General features: G+C 39.6%; 1 protein-coding gene across 12 annotated transcripts in view; it reads right to left on the bottom strand.

Moving 5' to 3' along the window:
- ABI1 (abl interactor 1) overlaps window positions 1-26,357 on the bottom strand; it is a 78,000-nt gene that overhangs the window by 13,811 nt on the left and 37,832 nt on the right. For 8 of the 12 annotated variants that reach the window (XM_009085870.4, XM_009085875.4, XM_018909295.3 and 5 more), the window contains exons 3-6: window positions 14,769-14,945; window positions 5,031-5,045; window positions 4,211-4,311; window positions 915-1,055 (exon numbers count right to left, since the gene is read on the bottom strand). In XM_009085870.4, the coding sequence (XP_009084118.1) occupies window positions 915-1,055; window positions 4,211-4,311; window positions 5,031-5,045; window positions 14,769-14,945 (434 nt within the window). The remainder of the gene's footprint in view (window positions 1-914; window positions 1,056-4,210; window positions 4,312-5,030; window positions 5,046-14,768; window positions 14,946-26,357) is intronic. The other 4 variants (XM_009085871.4, XM_009085873.4, XM_009085876.4 and 1 more) reach the window with 1 other exon arrangement.

The following is a 26,357-nucleotide window of genomic DNA, read 5'->3' as shown; positions in this document are numbered from 1 at the left end:
TAGTTTAACTCTTCAATTTATATGCATTAAATGGATAATGTAAAGGAAACTAAGCCAAAACTTCATTTTAGTTCATCCATATTAATTAAGAGTACTCAGTGAAGTTCTAGTTTATTTACCATTCCTGGATAGCTATAAATCAGTCAAGTGCAAATCATTCAAATATATCTCTTTAGAAAATAACATTACAAAAAAGAAAATCGGTGATCTGGAATGGAAGCCAAAATATTAATTCCTTCAAAATTAGTGTTCTGTCTGCTGAAGACCTTGATCTTGTCACCATGGTTGCAGCTGAATTTCTAACTGCAGCCTACATAAAAGAAGATCTTGTGAGATAGGAGTGAGGAGCATTCACGGTAGCCAGCTAAACAGACTAACAAGATACTCATGCAGCGACATTTAGAAGTTATTTAAGTCTGACAGTATTTCCTATCACCAACTGTGTCTAAAATACTCTCTCAGTCCCTGTTAGTGACCTACCATATTTAACTGCCTACTGGGAGTTTTTAAAATAAGAAAAATATTAAGAAAGAAGCTCTCTAAAATACAAGCTAACCTTTTGACTACATTGAATTCTTTAATCTGTTTTTTCCCCTGCAGTTTGAAGCCTGTGATAAAAATCAAATTGAAAAAAATGAACTCACTCAAGAGACTCAGAGAAACATTTAGCCTTGCAATTCAAGAAGAAAATAACAAGTTTTAAAAAGCTACACTCAGAATATTGAATATGAAGGCACTTCTTCATGTTAGGGAAGTCAGCAATGCAGTAAAGCTTTGCTGATGCAGTGGTAGAATAGCTCACCTTTTTGCCTTTCAACAAAAAGCCAAGAGGCATAAAGCTTCAAGGCTTTTCTGTGACTTTAGTAAGCATTGGCTTGCCAGGCAGGAGAGAGTTACTGTGGAAAAGAGCCTACCTGTGTGTTCGTGGTCTCTGGTTCAAGGAAGCTGTCCTGCCTGGACTGTGCTGACTGCCCAGCCTGGCAGGGCTGGTCATGTAATCATTCGGGACTGTTGGTGGTTTGACTGGCTCCAGGGTTTTGTAAGGAGTATTTCGTCTGGTCAAGAAAAAAAAGATTTGAAGACAGAAAGATAAAGAAACAGAAGATTAAAAGGATAAATAAGTGAAGTTGTAAATCCATTTGTTTTCTAAATTTTTTGTCAAAGATCGTATCATGGCAGTGACCCACACTGCGATATATTAAAATTCCAGTGGGCAGGGTAGACAGGTCACACTCAACAGCCCAAAGTACTCTTACACAGACAGATGCATACAAATTGGCCTACAGCACATAGACTGGTCAAAAAAGCCTAAACTAAACTAACCACCCAAAATACATTACTTGAGCAACCTAACATACAACAGCAACATCTGCATAACACTCTGGGTAAACTGTCAACACATGACAAATTTCCTTTGTACCAATCTCTTTCCCCCCAAGCTTCCCTTCCCATCAGAATCCTTTCCAAAAGTATTCTTGGCTAAAGGTACTCATCTCATTAAGACATCAGCAAGGCTGAATCAAGATTCACAGAACAAGTGACATTTGCAATCACCAGTGCTTCTCCTAGGAGCACTGCTTTACACAGTAATCAAGCAACCTCATCTCACATAAGCAGATCTGAAAGTGCCTCATAGATAAGCTTCACTGTCTCCATTTTGGGGCCCAAGAAAGTGAAGCCCAGAGAAGGCTGCATCAAGTCAGAAATGTAACACAGATATTTCGAGATGTATTTACCAGACCCAATACTGCCATAAGAACAGCGCATTTATTGCACTGAATCGCGCATTTATTGCACAGTTCTCAGCAGTAACAGACAGGCCCATTGCAAAACACAGAATTTGGCAATGCACCAGAGCTAAGCAAAACCAAAAATACTGAACTGCTGGCATTTAATAATTTGTTTCACTTACTGGTTATAACAGAGTTGCTAAGTTATACAGTTTCCTGGTATTTTAAGAAACTTACTGACTTTCTCTCTACAGTATGAAAAGCAACAGTACTAAACTTACTTTTCAAGGTTATTTCAGTTGGAAGCACATTAACAAGTCTTCCCTGCTTATCATTTTTATTTGGTAGCCTTTAGATCTCTATTGCTTACAACCAGAATACAAAATTTCTTCTTTTTTCGACAACTGATATCTTTTGGCAGATCTATAAGTGGTGAAACCCTGCATATTAAAATCATCTAGAGTTCTTCATACAGACAAGCTAATTTAAAAACACCACAGTATCTGGAAACAGTTACAGTATTTCCACTTTTTTCTTTAAGAGGTTTTAATAACAAATTGTTATAGATGGAAGACAAAGAACTGTTACAGATGGAAGACTGCTCAGAGCTCCCCACCTCACTGTCCCCCAATGTTTCAGGGTGATGCTGGGAGCCCTTGCCACCAGGGAGAGCTACAAGGAGCCCAGAGTCTTGCTTTGCTCCAGGACCCTCAAGGAATGACTTTAATTACTCCCACCACATTCAGTTCAAGCAATTCACTTATTCTTCCATCGTACTTTGAACCAGAGTGCCCAAATGCACCCAATGATTTCCACAATCTCTCTCTGGTCCTGTGAAGAGACCCCTGCTTACTTCAGCCCCTTTTGCTTTTCACTCTGCAGATTTCCATGTAGGGCTCCCTTTAGAGAGTACTGCCCTGGAGGGACAAGCTGCACAACAGACAGCACCTACTTAAAGACCAATGTTGTACACTAAGCTCATTCTGGTTTTACATACTTATCTCTGCTTTCTGGATCAAAGGGAGAAGAGTAGCATCCTTGCGGTTTCTAGCGATTTTTTCTGCATAAATTAGGGTAAGTCATGCTTGTGATATTTCATGCCTTGGCAGAACACGGCTGCTCAAGACAAGAACTGTACTTCCTGAACAAGAAGGGCAGATAGAAATCTCTCTTACAAACCCACATTATTCCTCCCCCTCAGCCAACTGCTGCCACTTGTCAAGCTCATCTGGAAATGACATTCAGCTGATTAATCCTTATCAGGCATCGGCCAAGGCAACCAAACAGCTCTGGCTTGTTCAGGGGGGAGTACAGAGAGAGGCAGCTCACCAGTACATCAATGCTTCTGTTTCACTAGCAAGCGTCCAAGAGGACATCAAAGTGCTACCCAGGTTCCCAGGGCTGATAAACAACTCTCTCAGCTGGGATAAGAGAGACAATTGGAATACTGATTTCATGCCCTTGAGTAATGGGAATTTTCAGAAAACATGCTGAGGAAACCTCTAGGTTAATTTCTCTGTGGAGTGTGCAGCAAATGCTACCACCAAAGCATCAAATACGGATTAAAAATTGCTCAGTCCTCAACAAAAGGAGTTGCTGCTTCTAATTTTCCTTGACCACTGCTCCTGATTTCCATGCTACTCCTAATTTTTCCAGCTTCCTGCCTCTCTAAGACAACATACCTGAAGCCACCAAAACCATGCCAGCCAGCTTTACAGTGCCTCAGTCCCCCAAAGCATAAAGAGAAGGCTGAGTGTGACAAGTAGAAGGTCATTTAGGATGTCTTTTGGAAGATGTTGCACAGTTGGACAGACAAAACCATATGGCACGCGCACTGAGCTTCTCAAGTATTAAAGTTTTGGTCTCTAGCAACAACTACTTGCTGGCACACCAAGATAAGCAGATTTCACTCCCCACAGGTCCTAAGCAGCAAAAGATATGCAGGGAACTCTGCTCACAGTGGGACTTGGGAATAGCAAAATCCTTCCTCATTTAAGTATAAAAATGAAAATGCACAAGTTAGCAAGAATCGATGTTGCCACTGTGTTCACAATGCCATAAATTTTGCTTAGATAATGCAACAACTACAGCACAAACAGCCACTTCATAGCTCTTCTAATATTAAGAAATGAGTAGACAAGAACTTTGCTTGTAAAGTCCTTACCCCATTGAAGCTAAAACCTTAGGATTTGTTTCTGTCACTAAGGATTTCTTCCCAAAAGTCTGGAATAACAATAGCCTCCTCATTTACCCATATCCATATTAAATCCTTCCCTGTGAAAAAAAATTCTTGCAGTCATCCTGAAAACAAGAGTCAATGCAGCTGAAGGAGTTCATACAGAAAGGGATATTGTGATTTTTTTTTTTTTTGCTAAAGGCAACCAGAATTGCCATCTCTCCATGAATTTAAGAAACACCAGCAGCACTGGCACAATTAAAAATCTCTGTTACACAGGAGGGACCAGCCAGTCCATTCTTACCCCAGAGTTCCCCGGCCTGACATGGGAGGACTTGGTGGTTTTTGTGTAGGCGGATTTGTTCTTGACAAGGTGCCAGTTCTTGCAGGCTGGTTATTTCCATGCTGAAATAAGGGAAAACATGATTTTATTTTTATAACAGAGCAGCTCTATTACTGACAGCTTTTTTTTTTAAGTGTAAGAATATGAAGTGAGAATTCCCAGACAGCTGTCAAACAGCAAGTTTTCAGCTACACACGAGACAGACACCAGTAAATACAAAGAGTCTAAACACAAGCTTAATGTTATTTTCACTATTAATTAACAACAGACATCAGAAAGGTAGGCAATTGGCAAGTTCATGCACAAATGTCTTCTATCATTTTTTTCCTTAAAGGGAAGCCACATTTGTATTCGTTGTCATTCGGATGTTAATAATTTAAATCAAACTTTAACACTGACTGTAAAATACAGCCAGCATGGCCCAGAATTTCTCAATCTGCCCCTGCTATATGACTAGCAGAGTCATTCAGGTTGTCTGGGAAGTCTCCTGCAAAAAATGTAAGTGAAGGGAATCAAGGCATCTACTGAATTCAGAGCAAAGCACTATTTGTGTTAGAGAAATTAATGTATCTATGTATAAATGCAGATGTCAATGTATCACAGATATATTGACAGGCTAAATGCTGTAAACAAAAAAAAATATAGCATGTTTAATCTAGATATCCTATGGAAAGCAGAAGAGAGTGTAAGAGAGCGCTAGTTTTCAGTTTTAATGGCTCTGCAGCCTCTACTATCAGTCACATGAGGCACTGTGGGTCAAAGGAGAAATAACACTTCTTACCTTGGCTTTTAGCCACTTAACGTTGGCAAAAAAAGGGGGGAAAAAGGTAGAAATTAATGGCAGATCCATCACAACTGATATGACAGGTTAAACTAAAGATAATTACATTTTAAAGAAATCATTTGTGTCTACTGATAAATTAGCTCATCCCAGTACACTAAGAGAGATTCTGCTGAGTCAGTTATTGAAAATTCGGTATCTGATGAAGTGGCCACAGGAAAAGCACTCGTGTCAAAATTGAGTTTAGCAAGGCTTTGCCAGATATGTCTGCCAGGTTCCTCATGGGCAGTAAAGGGTTGAAAAGCCCTCTGCTGACCATTCAAGTCCAAAACCACGCGTGTGCTATTTCAATGGCAATATGCACTTAAGAATTCATTCACAAAACCACAGTTTCAGCAATATGCAGAGAATTGACAGGCCTGTTGCTTTTACACTTAACCTCTGTATGTTTTTAAGAAATCCTAGCTGCTGCATTGAATGGTAAATAAAGAAAAGGGAATTTTTAAACAGGATGAGCAGCAGCACCTTTCACCTCTGGTTTATTGATTGAAATCTGATTCAAGCCAGCACAACGCTGGCTGCTCAAAACTGTTTTGGCAGGGATATAATGATTGTTATTCTGAAATTTTAGCTCTTAGAATCAAGTCATTATATGACTCCACTGTATCATTTTAACAGCCTTCATGATTGCAGAGGAGAAAAAAAAAATCAAAACTTGGCCTCATGAGGAAAATGTAACATTTTAAATAAACTCAAGCCAAGTTCTCTCATTTTTGGGGGGGAGCAAGGGGGTCATGGGAGCATGGGTCAGGGGGATAGGCACTCATATTTTTGAAAGGGTTAATTTCATCAGTTAAAAAAAAAAAAGGTAAATACAAATACCCAAACCAAAACAATCCCAATGCTTTTTTTGAGGTTGTTTGGAATTTAACTGTTACTTCCAGAACAAGCCTTCTCAGGCAGAGCATTTCAAACTGTGAGTTTCCATCTTCTCCTCCTCCTCCAGGAAACACAGACTAGTTTAAAGGCATCCATTAACTCAGTAAAAGAAAAGTAATTAAAACATGCAATACAGCAAACATGTATTTGAGACTTCTGACAGGGTCTGCAAAACCACTGAAAAACAGCTTGCTTACAGCTGAAAAAGTCTGGTTTACCAATCAAATGAGGTTGAAAGCCACTGCCCTTAAATTATTCATTTTACAAGAATAGGAATATAAATCCTGTTCCAAAATTCAGATTAAAAAGTTTAGCTCTGGTAAGTAAATTTGAAGGTCAACCCATTTACTCCCAGCCTGGGCAGAAGTTCATCAGCAGAGTACACAGGTATTTAAACCACCTCTGTCCCCACATACTCATTTCATGGGTGAGCATGCAGATTCAGTTCCCAAGATGCCAGAGTACTCTCCCAAGTAGTGTATTTTTAAAACAGGCCTTTAGTAATGAAATTTGCTTTCTCTTCTCACAGGAATATGTGACCCTTCCCCTTACTTCACCAGCTGCCAACAGCAATGGCATAATAAAAGGAATTTGTTAAAGGAAGCCAAAAAAATGAAACTCTTGGTTCTGTCCTTCCCCAGCAGACATAACTAGAAATTTTTTCAAAGGCTTAAAAGGAAGGGTGGCATGGTTTCTTATCCACCACTACTACTAAATTTGCCTGCCTCAAAAATACAAAAGCAAAAAGCTTCCTTCCCTTCCTTCCCTTGTGCAGTGTCACTCAGCATTTATGGTGAGTACCTTCCACCCCCCTCCTAATCCCTGTTATATTCTGTCTCCACTGCAGTGACAGTATGGATATCGACATGTAGCAATGATTCACTTCACCTTCCTCTTATTCCAAACCTTTCTACTGCTAAGTACACCAAACATTTCTCAAGTCCAACAGCTCTCGACCTTTATTCCTGTCTCTAGAACTACATCAGGTGAGCTTCATCTCTTTTGCGTTAAACACTGTACAGACAGATAGACACATGATTGCTCAGAAGAATTAGAAACTGTTGTCATACTGCTTTCCATATGTAAAAAGGTGTGGAGATGTCCTCTCTGTTGTTGTCAATATAAACAAGAGTCATACAGGCAGGAAAACAGAAGGCCAGAACACAAAAGGAACTGGGATTCACATGGGAAAGCAACTCCTGATCCAAAAGACCTAAGTAAGGGGGGAAAGCAAATGAACCAAAGCAATATGAACCATATGGCTATTTAATCATGGTTAACAAGCTAATTAATTAAGAGGAGACTTTTTTTACTTATTGGCTGAGCTTATTAGGTCAACATTCCTGCATTTCTTGGTCTGAAAACCAAATGTGATGCTTTCCAAGCAATTTAAAAACTTGCCTGGAATCAAGAACAGTTGATGCAGCAGGGTCTAGACTCGGTGTGATTTGAAGAAGAAGGTGAAAAAAGGCAATAGAAAACTTAAAGGAGTGGCAGGTAGGTGCTTAATGTATATGCAAGCATCTCTCCACAAATGCCTCTAGGCCAGCCAGCCTGTTGGGAGAACATGACCACCACCAAGTGCCTGATCAGCACCAGGAAGGTCAGAGCCAGGAAGGAGGGACATGCAGGGCATGAGGAGGAGAAGCGGTAGCATGCACACAGTTCACAGCTTGAAGAGGGAAGAGACTGTTCTGAGAGGGTAGGAAATAAGAGACAGGAGGTGTAAAATGAAAAAAGCTTAGTCAAATGAAGAGCATTGCTGAGAACTCCAGCAGAAGCTGTGAGGAGCATGATTCCATTCTCCTCCTGCTACTTGTATTACTGCACAGAAAGGAGAGTGTTCTCAACCCAATACCAGCATCCTGGATGACACACATCAGAACAAAAACAGTCTGTAGGCTTGCTGGGGATGCTTGTGATGCTGAGGATGAGAACTAGATAGACCAGGATGTCCCCAGAAAGGAAACAGGATAGGCAGCCGGGGCTGGGGTTTCTTGCCATGATACAGCAGATCATGTTTTAAGGAAGCAAGCAGAACAGCCTTGCCTTTCCAGAGAAAACCCAACATACAGTGGCTGTCCTGGATAAAGCTTTAAGGGCTGTCCCAAAACTAGGAGAAAAACCACAACCTCGAGTTTGAGAAATAAGAGTCAATGCTGCTCATTTCCAAAATGTTACAGCTAGGCCAGTGACACATCCAGAGGGTTTGGACAGAATGGGAGAGCAGGCTGGCCTAGGACTGAGAGCCAGCAACAGGCTGGAAAGGAGCAAAGCAATTAAGGCAACAGGCAGAATAGGTGTTTGCAACAGCCATGCAAGGCATTTATCAAAGCCAAAATTGAGGCTGCTCCTGTAACTCATGCCAGGAATTCAAAGCACCTGGACTTTGGAACTTCAGCTGTGGGTTTGCAAGGGCAAGTAATGATTGCTAGTACCAAGAGACTTATTTGCTTAAGGCAACTCTTTGGCAATTCCGGCATACTCAGTTCTGGTAGACTGAAGAGTACAAAAACACCTGCTGCCAAAGGCAGTACTGCAGGTTGCTGTACCTGAGGTCAAAGGGACAAGACCAAGAATGGCATGAAAAGGAAGGGTGTGAGGAAATCAAAAGTACCCACTAGTAGTCAGAGGACGTCAAGACATCAAGGGACTCCAATGGCTGGCCTCAGAAGGCAGCCATCTAACTGTTTTTAATAGTTTTCAGGCCAAGTAACAAGTCATGGGGGAATATTAGTCATGATTCAGGGAACTGTAAATCTATCATTTGAGCTATAAACTGTGCTTGGAAAACTAGGGGTAGGGATGATTGCAAATAACTCACTTATGTGAGCAAATTTATCTGTAAGGACACAAAAGACCACCTGCACACAGAGGCAAAATCCTTATCATGCTGATATTCAGCCAGTTTCTCCTGCACATTTCAGCTATGAACTCTCCAATTTCAGAGTGCAGGAACTTCAAATCTCTATGCAGGTTGTACTTCCCCTGCTGTATTCACTCATTATTTCTCTGACTCCTGAATTTAAAGTGCCAATTCCACTATATATCCTGCCATATCTAGGATGACTGAAAGAGGTCATTAAAGACCACCCAATATAAATGCTCCTCAGTGGAAACAAGGGTTTAAAGTGTGCCAGTCTGATCTCCATTAATAGTAATTATCTGGCTAACTTGAAACTTTTATACATGGGGTCTGTAAAAGCAATATTCAATCTAAGACAGGTCATCTCTGAGCAATAATCACAGTTGTCAGCCACAACAGAAAAAAACCCCACTTGGTCACTCTTGACTCTTTAGTCAACTTCCCTTTTACTTAAAAAGGTACTTCCTTTATGAATCATGGGAGAAGGCCCCTACAGAAAGGCAGCTGGCCAAAAGACCTTTTGAAATGCTATTATGTGTGTGCAGCTAGGCAATTTTGTACAAGATTGCCTCTTCTCTCATTGGTGGGGCATTTCTGAAATACTACATGGTGACACAGAGCAAGAAAAACAGAAGCTGGAAAGGTGCTTGTATGTGAAGGTAGGGATTGCCTGAGGAAATGACAGAGCAAAGCACCAAGCCTAGAACATGGTTTCCTTACAGAAATCAAGATACAGAGTTTGGTAGAATATGTAATCAAAGATGTTCAGCAGGCAGATTATATATGGGTGTCAGACACTCAGGGTAAAACACTTCTGCCACACTAGTTTTGTGCAGTTTTAAAGAAATTATGCCTGTGTCTCAATTTTCTTGACAGAATTTCCTTATAGTCTATAGTAAAGCAGACTATTTTCAGGAAAGGTAGGTTTCAAATTAGTATTTCTTTAAAAATTGAATGTATGTAGCAAAGTCTCTCTTCAGGGAAATTTAACCTCTCCTGCTAATATTTGCAACCTAGTCATTATTCTTCTGTTAACAGCAACCAGATGCAGTTTGTCAGTATTGCTTCTCTCCTTTTTTTTTTGTTTTGTTTTGTTTAACTTTCCAATTAAAAAACATTAGCATACAAAAACCTGTTGTGGATGACAGACAAACTTTACATTGTTCTCTCAGCACTCATGAGTCTTGTTCAGAGAAAGATACCTAGATTCCTGCTTTTAAATTGTTCAAAATTTTTCAGTTGAGTTGGTGACATTGAATCTAACTATAATAAAGACTAGCATTAAAAAAAAAAAATCAGAAAATAAAGAGACCTCAAAGTGTTGAGTTTCCTTTGCAAGCTGAAAGGCTTGAAACCTTCATTATGTCAGATGACACTGGGCACACTTCTGACTTTCCAGTAGCAAGTGCCCTATGGAAAGCACACAGTGTTAACACTCACAGCAGAGTCATTAGAGTTGGCAACAGGAAGTTCCTTTTCCCCCCAGAGAAGCATTCTTTACCCTACAGCAATATTTACTGTTTGGCCGTGACCCCAGAGGGATGATGTGACATTAATGAAATTGGCAACATGACATCCTTTGAAGCGTGAATGTCTGACAGAGGTTGGTAAAGGGACAAAGGCAGCGGCAGCTCCAGCTCAAGAGCTTTGTCTCACTTGGGTTTTATTATAGTGAATTATTTAGAATTTAATATTCCAGCAGCTACACATAAAAAGTCTTATCCTAAAGGGTAAGTAAGCTTGATTAGGTAGCCTTTCACCCTCACATCAGCATCTCATCTGCATTTTTATTTTGCACTGACACAGATAAAAGCATATGGACACAGACAAGTAGGACATGCTGAGAAGAACAAGGGTAACAGCAAGACTCCCTTCTCTAAGCTTGGTGTTTGTCAAGTTCTGGCCCAATCCCTACTTTAAAGGAGTCCTTCCAACTTCCATTTGCTTGAGAAAGATTTCTGAATGCTTAACTCCAGTTTAACTTTCTGGGCTCAAAGGCTTCTTACAGCTTTCATGTGCTAAATGCAAATTTCTTTATGGTGAAAAAATTACAATTTTTTCCCTTAAAGCTGAAAAGGGATCAATCTTCATATACAATTGAAGTTTGGTTTTGAAGAACTATTAGTTCCATAAAATAAACTTAATCTAATCACAGCTATTGGGCATTTCAACTAGGCATGCACTCAACATTTTATCTGCCTTTAACCATAGGCATCATCACTTCAATTTCCTACTTAGCTGCCATTTTACAAATTGCTGCAATTCCACCTGCCTTCTATTCAAAAAGAAGATTATTATAAATTCAAAGGCCAATTTGAATTTGTTTTTCAGTGGAAATTTAAGGTTTTTAAGGCAGCTTCCAAAGCTTCCTTCTTCTCCCTGCTCTTAAACTAAGGTTTTTCTGTATGAGTAATTGTGTTTGACCTATTTATTTGCTGGCACAGTATTTTTTTCTTTCCTTTCACAAAAAAAAAAAAAAAAAAAAAAAAAAAAAAAAAAAAAAAAAAAGAGAAGAGGAGGAAGGAAATGTTAAAGTAGCCTCTGCCTAATAATTTTAAACCAAGCTCTACACAGGAAGGTAGATAACAACACTTACTCTTGTTTACAAAGAATTACTTTAGCTACATTCCCCTATGCCCAGAGGGTGACAGCTGAGCAACCATTTAACAGACCAGTAAAAATGCCTCCCTGAGTGTTTCTTGGAGCCATCAACATATATTTGTATTGCAAAGGAAAGCCTTCTTGCTAGCAAACCAACTTAAAAAGCCCTCCTGATTTGGACTGATGCTAGCCTCCACTTCATAGGGACATATATTAAAAAAAAAAAATCACCGACTTTTGGAGACATTGTCTGTATCTGTCCCTGCAAAAGGAAGGGGCAGGGAGTGCAACAGCTGGGGCACTTTGTGGCTGCCATGGAGATTTCAGGCTGAAGGAGAAAGCACCTCTGTGATCCTAGGATGCTCTACAAAAGCTTTTCAACCAAGATCATGCTGGAGGAGGAAACAGCACTGCCTTCCAAGGAAGTGTCTCCAATCAGTGAGGACACTGCTATGGAGAGCAGCTGCTGACCCACCACTGCCACCTCCACCCTCACCTGCCCCCACAGAAATTGCTGCATGTATGTGAGACACAGGGGAGCCATGCAGAGCCCTTCTCCAAGCCCCAAGCACATGCATCTGCTTCTGCATCCTTTCTACACAGCCACGACAAGCAGAGACAAACAAAGAAAATGAAGTGTGAGTATACACACAAAGTGGTTTTGCATTTGCTCAGATGGCAGACATATGGTGAAGACAGCATTTACCCTGAGGATTACACACCTCCCTAATTTCATTATTTAACTCTGTGAGACATTATTTTTATCTAAACTTTCCATATGAAACAATTCAGGATCACCCCATAAAATATACTGCATATTTAAACAACATTTTTCCTAGGAACAATATTTAAATACATAAAAGCAGAAACAGGTATAATCCAGTTGAATCCAATATCCTTGATTTCTCCTCCTTGTATTTTTCCTGTACATTTCTTTAACAAATCCTACACCAGAACAGAGTCCCACTAACAGCAATAAACTGTCATCTACAGATTTCAAAGTGTTGTATAATTTTTATTTAATACCTAAATGCCAATATATGTGTTGTGCTGTATCTTACTGACAGCTGGTACAACAGAAAACATTCAAGGATCTGCAAGTCTGTCAAGCTGACAACTGTTTTAAGCAGATCTCAAACTTCTTTTTCTCTAGAAAAACATGGTTTCTAAGGCCTTATTGGACATGTTGCTGTCCAACTTGGGGTGAAATCTTTGCCCAAGAAAACAAGACTTAACAGAGACTGAAGCATCTTTTAAGACCACTCTGGACGAGACAAGTTTGTAATTCAGTTTATTGTATGTTCTCCCCTAACTGTTGATTCAAGAGGCAACTCACATTCTCAGCATCATCTTTCATTTGTGCTGACTCCCAACAGGACTTGATCCAGTTGTTTTGGTTTTCTGGTAACATCACTGCCTACATCTAGGTGACTAAGTAAGCTACTTCCATCAGAACCTTGATGTGTGTCACACTCTTGGAACCCAAGTAAAAAGATGGCTAAAACATTTAATTGTGTCATTAACTCAGGACACTCTTTTCAACAGTGTCTTTTAACACATAGCAGCCACCTTGAACTACATACCTGAGGTCTGGCTGGCAGTTTATTTCATTTGTGTAATGAGTCTATATAGACAATACCAACTCTTTCATGCCTTTTACAGGTGTAAAACAGACTTAGGCAAGTCACTTAAAGAAACATTATCAAGATATAATTTGCAGGTGTCTTGTAATTGAGTTGGCAATTTGGTTATTACTAGAGGCTTTTTAACCTCTGGAAAGACCAAGCTTTCAGTACAGAATAAAACCACTAACAGTCAAAAAGAACCCTTTACCAAAACCATTCCATAAGAACTACCTAGAAATGAGTAAACAGCACCCACTAAAAAAAGAGGGTCACATGAATAAAGACAGTAGTACTCCCAGAAGCAAATACTGATATTGGAAGATGCAAAAGCTAATGCTTAATAACCTCAGCCTTCACGGATCAAGCAACCTCTTTTGAGTCTGCATAACACAGGTAGTTCAGCAAAGCATCAACTTCAGAGGCTAACAGTAATTATTTGACTTTTAAAGTCTTCTACAGCACTTGATCCCTGGAGCATTTCAATGCAAAGCCAATAACCTGCCACTGAATTACTATACTCTCCATTCGTAGAGCATTCTCCTCAAATGCAGGCTGTACTGAAAAATCAGCAGTTTCTCTGACTCCAGTGTTTCTATTTTATAGCAATTCATAAAACGTCTGTCTGTGTCAGGCTTCTACAAAAGACTTATTCATCAAGGCTGGCTTAATTTATTACTGAAAAACAATCCTGAGTGAAAAACAATCCTTTGTTACAGGTTTAATACAGGTTCACCTATAAATTAAAAAAAAATCAGGTAGACTAAAGTCACTACATTAATTCATAGTCTACAGCTGTCATGGTATAGAACTGCTGTCTTAACTTGTGCTGGAATTAGACTCATGTGGACATTTGGAGGGCTACTACAAAGCATGAGGTACCCTGCTCTGTGTTGTGCCAAGTCATTCCAAAGATCTATTCTTCAAGCTCAGCAATCCAAAGGCCACATGATGGGCTGATACAGCTGCACATCCAGAGGATATGTTATCCTCTAGAGGATACACAGGTTTTGAATAAATGCCATCCAAGAGAAGATTGTTGCAAACTGAATATACCTTGAACAGCTGGTCTAGAGGAATACAAAAGTATTTTTTACAAAAAGATGACCAAGGAGCAAATGGTGTTATATTAATTCACTCCAACTACAACCATTTCAAGAGAGGTAGACATTATCTTACTAAGGTTTTATTCAGAAAAAAGGAAAGTTAGGCTGTCCAATGGCAGTAAGACAGCAAATGCCACTGAGATTTAAAAGCAAACTAGCTGCCCCTTTTTCTTCTGTTCACCTACCAAAAAACCCCAACCCCACCAGCCAACTTCCCCATAAGAGACAACTTCCTTTATTTCTTTAGTTATTGAGGAAAACTGAGTGGCAGTGATAACTTAAGGCAGAGGAGGAAGTAGTGATAATTTTAAAAGTCAGTCATGGCTTTTTTGACAAGTCATTAGACTAAGATCTTGAGCCATTATTTCCTCACACTGTGACTGTCACTTACAGTCACAAGGGTAAGGAAAACATTGCTCAAAACCCCCTCACTGTAAAACAATCCATTGTGTTATTGAAATGTTTCTATGTGGGAGGATATCACACCTATCATAATCCTTCCTATCATAAAGGAGCTAAACATTTTCGTATCAGTAACATTCTGCCCCAACCCTGTCTCCTGGTCTGGGTTACTTGGAGTCCTCAAGTGTCCAGGAGTTCTTACCTTCACGCCATGGCCAACATCATCCAGCACCGTGTAGTCTATAGGTTTTCGAATATACCTTACAGGACGTTCCATGTTCGCTGGCGCTATAATTTTGTGAGTTCTTGATGTGTTCTTATTGGTCGTCAAAATGCCTATCTCTCTGCGAGCCACCTTTTCTTTATGGATGTCCACAGTCTAGATTAAAAACAAGAAAGTATGGGTTTCTTTAGGCATTTGCTGGTTTCTTTACAGAGCTAGCTGCATGTTTAGGTTTCACTGTTAGACAAAGAGTCTGAACGTTAATGCTGCTGGAAGGATGCCAGTTTATTGATGAAATGAGTTTAATCTACACAAATGCTGTAAGAAAATTACACCTTAATGAAATAACCAATATTAATAATAAAATTACAATTATATGTTACTGCTTTGACACCACCTGTGCAGATACAGTCCTCACAGATTAACCCTCAGTGCTCTTATGACTGACACTGGTAATAAACTACTCCAACTCCACAGCTGGGAAACCAGGACAGACAAGCTAAGCAATTTGCTCAGAGCCCCAGAGGGGACTCAGCTTGGGAAGTCTGTGTGGTAATTTCTTTCAGCAAAGCCATCAGTGCATATCAGAGTGAGAGTCTGCACAGGTAGGGACTAATTTCAGCACTGGGGCTAGTTTCAGTCATACTGTTCATAGCAGCTTTACTGAAAGAATAAAACAAAGCTTTAAAGATGCAAGTAAAGGAATATAAAATACACTGCATTTTATTCAGAGAAGAAAAAAAAAAAAGGAGACAAAGATCAGTCCAGCAGTCTGTGAAAAATCAAACAAAGCTCCACATAACAGACACATTCTTCTACAAGGAATATAATCACAGCTTAAACCCTAGCTAAAGAACAAGTGCAAATCAAGCATTGGATGCCACAGAAGTCCCATTTCTAGGAAGCCTATTTCAAGATTCAGGGATTGAATGTACTGGTTTAAGTACCTACTAGAACCTCAGGATCTCATTGAAGGAGATGGTATCTGACAACAAAATGCCCCTTTGAGCAAAACCTCTCAAGCCTCCACTTTATCCACTAGGAAAATCAATCTTAGTCTGTAAGCATCAATTCTTCCTAGAAAGGCTATCACAGAAAAAAATAGTGAAGGTTCAGAAAGAAAGAAAAATCCTTGTAATCCTAAATCCTACCTCATTTAGGTACATATCTAGAAATGGTTTAATCTAAAATTAATATTGTGATGGGCAAGGTTTTGTTTAGTGAATCAAAGTCAAAAATGAAGCACAAAATTAGCTGATATTTCTGCTCCTATATAAGATTAAAAAAAAGCAAGATTAGTATTGAGGAAATTAACATTTCTAGGAAAGCCAGCATTCAGTGGACACTGTGAAATGTCTTCAGCTTAACTGGTTTTTTCACTAACTGGTGCACATGCTCAAATAATATTAAATTCTTCTGACTACGAAAAGAAATGAACACCTAAGACCCTTCCTTAACAGTTCTGATAGGAGGCATTGCAGATTACAAGTGGGAATACAGGTAGAGAAGCACCTAAGAACAGTGATACCAAGCAATCCTGTTTTCACAGCTGCAAGCTAAATAACAGACTACTTGTAACACTGCAAAAGGTTCTTTTACTTGGAAAGCAAGCAGAATCCTAATAGAAATAAGAGTTTTAATTTTCCAGAGCAATGCTAGACATTAAGTGTGTATGTCTGCATTAGCTTATTTGGAATAAATTAATTAAATATCCCAGTAAAACCTTGGAATAAGCTTTATTGTTCTAAATGCTCACACTCTGAAAAACCCCTAAGTCAGGAATTTTAAAAATGCCTTTCCAAATAAGACAGTCCAATACACCAAGTATTTACCTACATCAGTAACAGGTATCACCCACTGCACCCACGTTTTCTCTGGCAGCCAATTTCACAGAGGAGAGAATGAAGACTAAAGAATGAGATTAGTCTAATTTTTTCAAATGCAGCTATCATTTGCTCTTTTCCTTTCAGAGACTGAAACATATTAGTTCTGCCTTTTCAGTGTTTTCTTGATCTTGCTGAAAGAATTATGAGGGCTGTGCTACATGTTCATCTCTCTTCCAATTTTTCTGCCCAACCTGAATCTTTCTGTACAATGATAAAAAAAAGATCTCAAACCATCTTATAAAACTCTTAAATAATAAGCATCTCTCCATATTTTGTAATACATGAGCACTGCATAGGAGAGAAAAAGAACCAATTTTAAAGTCCCCTGAATAACATAGCAATTTAGGAGGCTGAAAACATCAATTTAAAAAACATACAACGTTTCAAAGTAGGGTTCTCTAAAATACAGCTAGGTCCCAAAAAATAAATCCATGCTTCTACTTAATCCTTACAAATCAAATCTGTTGTCACTAAGAAACTCATTTTTTGTTCAGTGCCAGGACAAAAATGCATCTTTATACTAAGAGTTCTCTTAACACTGACATCAAAAGAAAAAAGACGAAACAAAACAAAGCCCTTCAGAATACAAAAAAAGGCATCTTTTTCTAGCAGGTAGTCCATGAAACTGACTTTTCCTCCCTGCAATGGACAATGAATGTTCTGTAAGTTACTGGAACAGAGGATAAGAAATTCCAGGAACAGATGCTGTACCATACATGCTTTGGAAACTGACTCAAGTAATATTGCAACAAATTGCTGTTAATAAAAATCTCTCTTAGAACAGGAAAATACTATGTATTAATTTTATCAGACAGCTTATTCAAAATTAAGTATGGAGCAGTGATTTGTAATGTCTTGGCATGAATTTCAGTGAGAAAGAGAAGAGTATCTGTACCACAGTGCAGGCCAGCAACAGGGCACATATGTAAATCCTGAAAGGCATTTAGATGTGCCTGTGCAAGAGACTAATTTGCTCTTCAAAGCAAACAAGACTTCAACTCCTACCACATCTGGTGCACTGGAAAAGCAAGGCAGGATTTTACCCCAATGCAAAACAAAGGCTCACAGCATATGCTTTGCCCAAAGCAATAGGCTGCTGTCAGAGCTACCAGACAGCATCATACCTCTCCAAGAAATTATTGGGCTTTTTTTAGATCTGCATATTATTAAGTCTTATGTGAGCATTATGCAAAACAAAGCACACAACAATTGGTTATTCTTCTATTTTCATTTCTATCTGCTTGATGCTCATGTGGAAGTTTATTGTTTAGTCATATGTCATATTTTTTACTTTCAAAAGAGGAAAAACTCAACACACAAGCAATTTTTAGTAGGACAGCAAAGCTTCCCAGCCAGTCAGCAGTTAAATTCCCAAGAAAGACAAGCCAGGTAATGGCCAAAACAGACCATTCCCAAAGCTCTGATCACACTTGACATCTGCAGCTATGAGTGTTCTGATATGGTAACAAGACAGCTGAACAACAGTAGCTGGCTTGTGATTTCATGCACAAAACCTACTTTTAGATATCCAAGATGGAGAGGAGCAAAGTATGGCTAACTGGCATGGGTTAGCACAGGCTAACAGGCACCTGCAAGCAGTCAGACCAGCTTCAGGTATCTCTGACCCAGGCTGACACAAATACATAGCATAATTTAAATTTTGGGGAAAAGGGCAGGGGTTTTCACTCCTAGACAACATAATCCAGTGAGACAAAGCCCAGCTTTGTATTGATTTGGAGAAGAGGGAAAAGACAGTCTTTCCAGAAGCACAATGTGCTTCCTTTGGGAAGCAAATTTAAATGAACTCGTCAAACAAATCCCTTTGCCATTACAACTGAGTGCCAGGGACTATGCCAGCTAATCCAGAAGCTTGGAGGTTGAAGGAACTGTTAATTATCAGCTGACTCCACTATTTGTCTTCTTTAAATCATATAAAATTAAAAAAAAACAACAGACAGTTGAACAACAGGATGTAGAGTTAACATTTAACTGTTTGCTTCCTTATAAGTAGCCTCAAGGCCAACTGAAGCACAGCCATGATACAGCAAATAGTTATTCCTTTATTATCCTGTGCTGCAGATACCACTCTACTCATGTGCTAGAGCATGCTAGCCCAGAACAAACAATTTACAATAAATAGAGGCTGAAGTACTTCTGGCCAAGCTAATATAAGGGTATCTAGATATTTTAATAAAGCTCACACATATGGAGTTATTAAAATAAAAAAGGAAAAAGGAAAAAAAATCCTTTTACTCTTGAACCACTGCAACTTATGAGTTTAAGGAAGAGCAAAAAGTCACTTCAAGGACTTTTCCTTCATCTTAAAAATCTAACATTCAAACACATAAGACGCAAAAAAAAAAAATCCAAAGGTGACTTCTAATGACAGCTTTTCGGGCCATTTCATGCAATACTTTTAAAAACTTTCACATCATACTAACAAGTGCCACACAGAGTTGCAAGCCAGTAACTTTTCAATTTTTCCCTAAACTCACTCAGAGAAGAAGGAATGAAGGATCACAATCCACAGACTTCCTTAAGATGCCAATTTCTCTAAAGCAAGGAGACAAGGGAGACTAAGCAAATGTTACTGGCAACAGTTTTCTGTAATTTTGACATTGTTTCTCTTTTTTGCTTTTTCAGTTTGTGGTTAAATATAGGGTGGGTCTGTTACTAACACTTTATTTCAGGCAAGTAGAGCCCTGATTACAGGGCATCAGTGCTATACATACCTAAATGTCAGCAGAATAGATTACAATTGCTTTATAAAAACAAAACCCAGACATATCAGCCATACAAGCAGCATGACCTGCTACCACTTGGCACCCCCATCTTCCTACTGCACTCACTGTAATCACACCTCCTGAGGCTCAGCAAACTGTTCTGCACAAACTTGGTGCTGTACTTTCCAAAGGAATCTGCTCCACACCTCAAGTCCTGTGTGCACTTTGGGGCAGCTCAATGCAAGAAGGACAGACTATCAGAGTGTGTCCAGGGAAGGGTGACCATGATGGTGAAAGGTCTCAAGGGAAAGCCATACAAGTGGCTGAGGACACTTTGCTTCTTCAGCCTTGACAAGTGAAGGCTGAGAGGTGCCCCCATCACAGCTGACAACTTCCTCAAGGGGGGCAGCACCTCAAGGGAAGGTGCTCATCTGCTCTGGTGAGCAGCAATAGGATATAAGGAAATGGAAGGAAGCCATGTCAGGGGAATTTCAGACTGGACATTAGGAAAATATTCTTCACTGAGAGGGCGGTGGGTCACTGGAACAGGCTTCCCAGGGAAGTGGTCAGAGTCTCAAGCCTGTCAGAGTCCATGGAGCACCTAGATGACATTTAAGTCATGGCTAAGCTTTAGGGAATTGGACCCAATGATCCTTATTGGTCCCTTCTAACTTTAAATGAGTATATGCTCAACACTGCATCATTGAATTCCAAGTTAATGGAGTGAACAGTATTTCATCCATTTTATACCTGAACAGTGAGATTCTCTTAACCAAAGGGCAGTATAAGATAAAAGAAGTGCATAAGGAAAAAAAACCCTAAAGACCTCTAGTCAAAGACAAGCCAGTTGGAACACCACATTTGACATATCACATCACAGCAATCCATCAAATACAGCATCTTCTTTCAGCAGAAACTGTCTGATGTGACACAAAATACTGGGCAAAGGCACAGATTTCAGACTGAACTTTACCAATAGAACTATGCAATGCATGGGACAGTGAGTGGTGCAGAGAAAGTTTTGTTTCCTTCCTCAACCTCTGGTACAACTGTCTGGATTACAAGCTTTCCTCTTTATGTTTCAATATGAAAGGTAGCATCCATTCTACTGCCCACAAAAAAATAGCAACAGCTTCAGATTTGACTGGTCATACATAGCAGTAAAATACATGTAGTTAAAAACTTTATAACACAAACAAATATTTTCTACAAGTTCACACACCCAGACTATAAAGTGTATTAACCAAAGGAAACAACTTAAGAAACAAATGCTAAGGTGCTTTTGGCATCCCTTAATAAACAAAACAACCCAAACCCTCACTCTTTGCAATTTGTTCCTAAACCCAGCTTTAATATTAATCATCCTCTATATCCTTAATATTAATCATCCTTTAATATTGTCATCCTCCAAAAATACAGATTTCATTGTCTTCCAATATAGTTCATACAATAAGCTTCCCTGAAAGGAAAATACACCAGTGAGAATAAGAACATCAGCTTGCTCTGTTTTAGAAATACAAATTTATTCCACTGCTACTTCCAGAAAGAAAGCATATTTAGTAAGACCTTTTAAATAAATGAGTTATGGTTGAGTAAAGGCACTGAAGAGACCTGGACAATGCACATTGCACAGGCCACCTGCAAAGAAGTCAGTCTGACCTACAAAAAGAACAATGAAATCCCCAGCTTTAATGAGCTCAGTCAGACAGCTGACTTCTTCAGTGAGAGCACCATTTTATGCTGTTATCTTGTAAAGAAAATTCAACACAGGGAAATGTGAACATATTTAAACTGCAAATAAATATTCTACAGAGAAGAACAATTATGGGCTCAAAGCACATCAGGCATGAAAAAGCTCAAGTGAGTAGTTTGATAATGTATAATCAGATATCTACACAATGTTATAAATATTTCACATATTTCACTTCACGAAAGTCCTAGTAACTCAAGTATTTGACTTGAAACTATTGCTGACATATTGTCTGATCCCCACCAAGATACTGCTCAAGAAACTCAAGAAGTTTACCTGCAGAAATAAAAGTTAACTTCCCCCCCTTGTCCAGAAGAGCCCAAGCACTAAGCAGGCCTGGCCTCGTGGGAGACATGGAGAGCAGAGCATGGGCACAACTGGCATCTGCCACCCTTGTTCATCACTGTGCACACACACTTATTCCATGGGCATCTCCCCCAAAGTATGAGGCCGTACTGGCATTGGGAACTGCAACCCCCAATTCCATTGACTAGAAACTGTTTCAATACCCCAGCTGTGACCACACCAACTCAGTTACAGACCAAAACTAGTTGGTTTGGTGAGCATTTGCCTCTTCCCAGTTCCTCAGCAGACACCTGGTTAAGTTGACCAACAACTGAGAAGCATATAAAAAAACTGAAAGAAACTTTGACCAAAGTACTGCTCTGTTATCAGGGACTAGTGGAGTCAATCCTGTCTCTTAAGGCAGAAGACTGATGCAATCTTCTATTATGCCCAGCTGGCTATCAGTTGTGTGAAATTCAAGTTCCTAGTTAGCCCTGAACAAATGTCATATGAAGGCACCATTCTAGAAGCTTTATATTGGTTATCTTTCATAATAAAAAGGGGAGTGGCCTTTCTTACCATTCCCTCTTCAAGAGACAATTTCAAGATATTTTTAACAACCTCCTGGACAGTAACCAGAATCAAGTCTGCTAAAGCACTGTCTATTTATCAGTGAATCCACAGAAGAAATCCAGTGCTAGCAACAAGCAACAGTTACTAGAGGAAAAGAAAAAGGGAGATGCTTTTTCCAGTTCCCCAAATTCCTTTAAGAATATAAGGATTTCAAGACCTTTTTATTTCACATAAACAATCCTTTAAGCCAATTTTTGCTAAGGTTAATAGTTGCCTGAACACCACTACATAAATTAATTTGAGAATCCTCAGAATATCCTGCCATGTCTTCTGAACCTGCACCATGAAATTAAGGTTTCCTATCACTCTGAAGCATTTGGACATCCGAGTTTCACCTTGTGTGTTTGTTTTGTATGGGGTGCTGGCAATGTAGGAGGCAACTGAAATAGATGTAAGAGTTGTATTTCCAGAGCTGGAAACCCACAATGTTTTTGGTAGGTTTATAGATAGAAGTTTCTCACATTCTCATCAACATACAGACAAGTGACACAAGTGACAGTAGCAGGACAGGCTCTCCAGAAAGCTTCATCTCCTGAAGTCCTGGTAAATCCAGGCCTCTTAAGGTAAAAGGTTAGAGGAGCCAGATAAGCCATATCTCATGTAATCTGATATGCCACCTTCCTTTTCCTGCACAGAGGGCTCACATTCAAGAGCTTTTACAGATTGACACGATGAACTAAGGCCATCAATACAGATATATACAGCAACTTTCACAGTCCATATAAAATGTTTGTTGCCAGCAGAGGGGGAAAGGCACTAAAGACAAAGGAAAAAAAAAACGAGAGAAATACTGAGTCCCACTTCCAGAAGTAACTCATACCTAAAGGAACACTTTCAAAATACATTTCTATACATAAAATAGAAATATATATAGAAAAATTAAATCACAATGGTAACAATGCATTTTACTAAAATTATCCAATGAAGAGAAGGGTTTAAAAAGTGCTGATTGTGGGCCTTATTTTGACTGTCTATCACTATGTCTTCAATTATGTGTGAACACAGATTATCTATCAGTTTGATCCTGTGGAGCTAGCCCCTGATTTGGAATTTACATCTTTTTTTATATACACTAGCAATTCTTTCTCAGATTCTCCTAGCAGTTGACATTGGCATAAAGCAAACCATATTCCAGCAACACTTGAAGATATAAAATATCTTCACATAGATTTGTTTTTTCTGGGATTTCTGGACAGCTATAGGGGGTGAGTGGTCAGGTAGTGAAGTATACCAGACATCCCATTTACTCAGGACTGTATGCTTTTAGAATTCAGAAGCATAGAATGTAAAACAATAATACACACAGTTTCATAGCAAGTTTAAGCTGTATTCATTTCAAGGCATACTGAACAAAAACCTGATTCCTGACTTACAGAACATGTCCTTACAAGTGTTTAAAAAAGAAAAAAAGTGTGGTTAAAATCAAGAAACTGAAAACAGAAGCTAGAGAAACAGGCTTAAAGATTACTAGCCATAGACAAATAGCCCCATCATTAGCCTCTCTTCCAAAAGGAAGACTAGGATTCACTGAGAATTGGACCCCAACTGTATCCCAATTTCCACAACACAACCTGTGGAGTGACACATACACCTATACAACAGCACAAAAAAAGAAAAAGAGAGACTTGTTCAGCTGAAGGATTATTTCTATAGATGCTTTTCAGAGTACCCTATTGGCAAATCTAGTCATGCACTCTGCTGGAGAAGCTGAGCAGAAAGGGGACACAGGGCAAGGACAGACCAGAGGGGCTGGGAGTGGGTACACAGCATTCTAGGACAGTAATCAGAGCAAAGAAACCAGCCCACTCGTCCAAGAGCCAGACTTGAGTTCATTCCTGTTTTGTTTTTTTTCCTGGCACCAAGTGCAAATGGGAGGACTGCTATGGAGGATACATATTCATCCCTCAGAGAGCACTGAAGGAAAGGAGCTTCTCACATTATTCTCTTAATGGTTATTTCAGGCATGTTCATGTGAGAGGCTGATCAGATAAAATGGGGCACCTGACAGAAGCCAGTAGGTCTCACCTGTGAAATGCCACCTCACAGAATTAGGGTCTGTGAACGAGAAACATCTTTGGAGAGACACAAAGTCTCATCACACCCTCACCCCCTGCTCCCCACTTTCCCCAACTGAAAGGAAGATGATGTCAACAGAGAGCATAAGGAAGGGAGGTCCACAGAGCATCTCTGGGAACAGGGAGAAGAATGTGGGAAGTAAGACTGGCAGATGGCAACTGAAGGCAAATGCAGTATGAGTCCTACAGAGGAAGGCATTTTTAACAGCTCTAGAGAGGCCCTTCTTATGGAAAGAAAACAGTTAAGACAACAGCCCTCCCCTCCTCTCCGCTGCATTGGTGAAATGCCAGAAGCACTTTGCTAAAGTTCACATAAGCATGGGGGAAATGGAACTTCAAACATCTGGAGTATGAGGTCAGACAGCGCTGCAGAAGCAGCTGGCCCCGCACGCAAGAGGCGGCTGTCTGCCAGCATGTCAGCCAGTGAAGAGGTGGGATGGGGCTGTGGCTAAAAGCAAGAGCCTGGAAAACAGCAGATTGAAGTTCTATTCCTGGCTCTGCCAGACTTCCTGTGCTATGCCAAGCAAGGAGCTTTGCTGCTTGGGTTTGGAGCAGTGCACCTGCACCAGGAACAGACAGAGTACAGGTGGGCGCAGGTACAGGCAGCACTGCCACAGCTGCCTGCTTTGGGCACAGTGACAGACAGCCCAGATTTCTCTGTTAAACTCTGCTCCACTGATGTTTTTAATTGCTCATGAAAACCCACAACAGAGTTACAGATAACACTTCCTGTGCTTTGGCAAAACCTACTGTCAATTTTAACCATCTGAGCAAACTAAATGTTCATACACTGCAGTAAGAAGTCTGTTATGAACATTATTTATTAAAAAAACCCACTAGCCCTCCAATGACCTGTGATATATGTTTATATGGAGTAAAACAAGTTTTTTGTGTTCTAGATAAACTTTCCTTTCAAATGCAACTGCTATCTCAATACTTTCTTCAAGAGCTTGAGTACAATAAACAGAAAAAAATGCATCACTAATGTACATCTCTGTGGGAAAACAGAGAGGAGGAGACAAGGTATTTATCTCCACTTGCCTCTTTATGGCTTTTCAGCACCCAATATCAGGAGTGGGGGAAGAGAAAGAAATAGCTTCCATGGTGTTACTCCCAGTTCTGACACAAAATCCCTGATCAGTCTAGAATATGGTTTCCAGTATTTGCAGGAGATTCAGCTGTGGCTGAACCCCACACCCCACAACTTCAGAAATGCTGCACAACAGGAAGTACAGACCCAGCTCTGCATCAGATCAAAACTACTGCACATGGCAAATTAACAACTGGTAACCATCCACTTGAGTTTCACACTGCCACAGATATCTTTTTGAATGTCAGTTCTTTTACTCAGCCTTTCCTCTGGCCCCCACTTCCCCTTCACCAAGACAGGATTCCAATAAGAGAACTCTCAAGGTACACCCCCTCTCCTCTAGCGTTTTACACAGTGAACTGAACAGACATTTCAATGCTTAACTAACACCAGTTGCTGATTAAAATCAGTCTTTAAATTGGAAGACACTTCAAAAGCAAAGTGTTTCAACAGTACAAACTGATGGGTTTTTGACAGAACAACATTTGGGATGTGTAGTCATGTTACATTTGTATTCAGCCCTAAAAAGCAGATAAATGCTTTTGATTATGCAAAGTCAAAATTCCAGCTGTATGTGCAACTGTATTTCAGTCTGTGAAATTAGATATCAGTAACTTCAATTTTTTTTTTTTTTTTTTTTTGGGTATTCCTGAAGATATGCATGACTAAGTCAATTCAAAAGAAAAAAAGAAGAAAAAGAAATCGCTTATGCAAGCTTCCACATAAGAGTTCCAGCATATTAAAGTAGCTGATTGAGTACCTCTTTTCCTTACTGGAAGCAATGCACTTGTCTAGAATTAAACAAAACATACAAACCTAAAAATACTTTTGACTGTAGGAAAGCACAACAGAAAGGAAAAATTAAATGGCTTCTTCAGTAGTTTGGACTCACTAAAGAACCACCATGGGAGTAGAACAAAACTATGTCAAAAAAAAGCATTTTTGTGTGCCAAAAAAAGCAACTTCATAGGAGATGAACATGTGCAATTGCAAAGAGCACTGCAGGTGGCTGAAAAAGAAACCATCTAAAAAAAGCCTACAAAAAATAAACTCAACAGAACAAGTCTGAATTTTCTGAAGGTTTGTCTGAGGTAAGAGGCTGATGAAGCTGTAACAATGAGTCAGA

This window comes from Serinus canaria, chromosome 2 (assembly GCF_022539315.1).
Source record: "Serinus canaria isolate serCan28SL12 chromosome 2, serCan2020, whole genome shotgun sequence".
In the NCBI taxonomy this organism is placed as follows: Eukaryota; Metazoa; Chordata; class Aves; order Passeriformes; family Fringillidae; genus Serinus; species Serinus canaria.
This window is presented reverse-complemented; position numbering and strand designations above follow the sequence as displayed.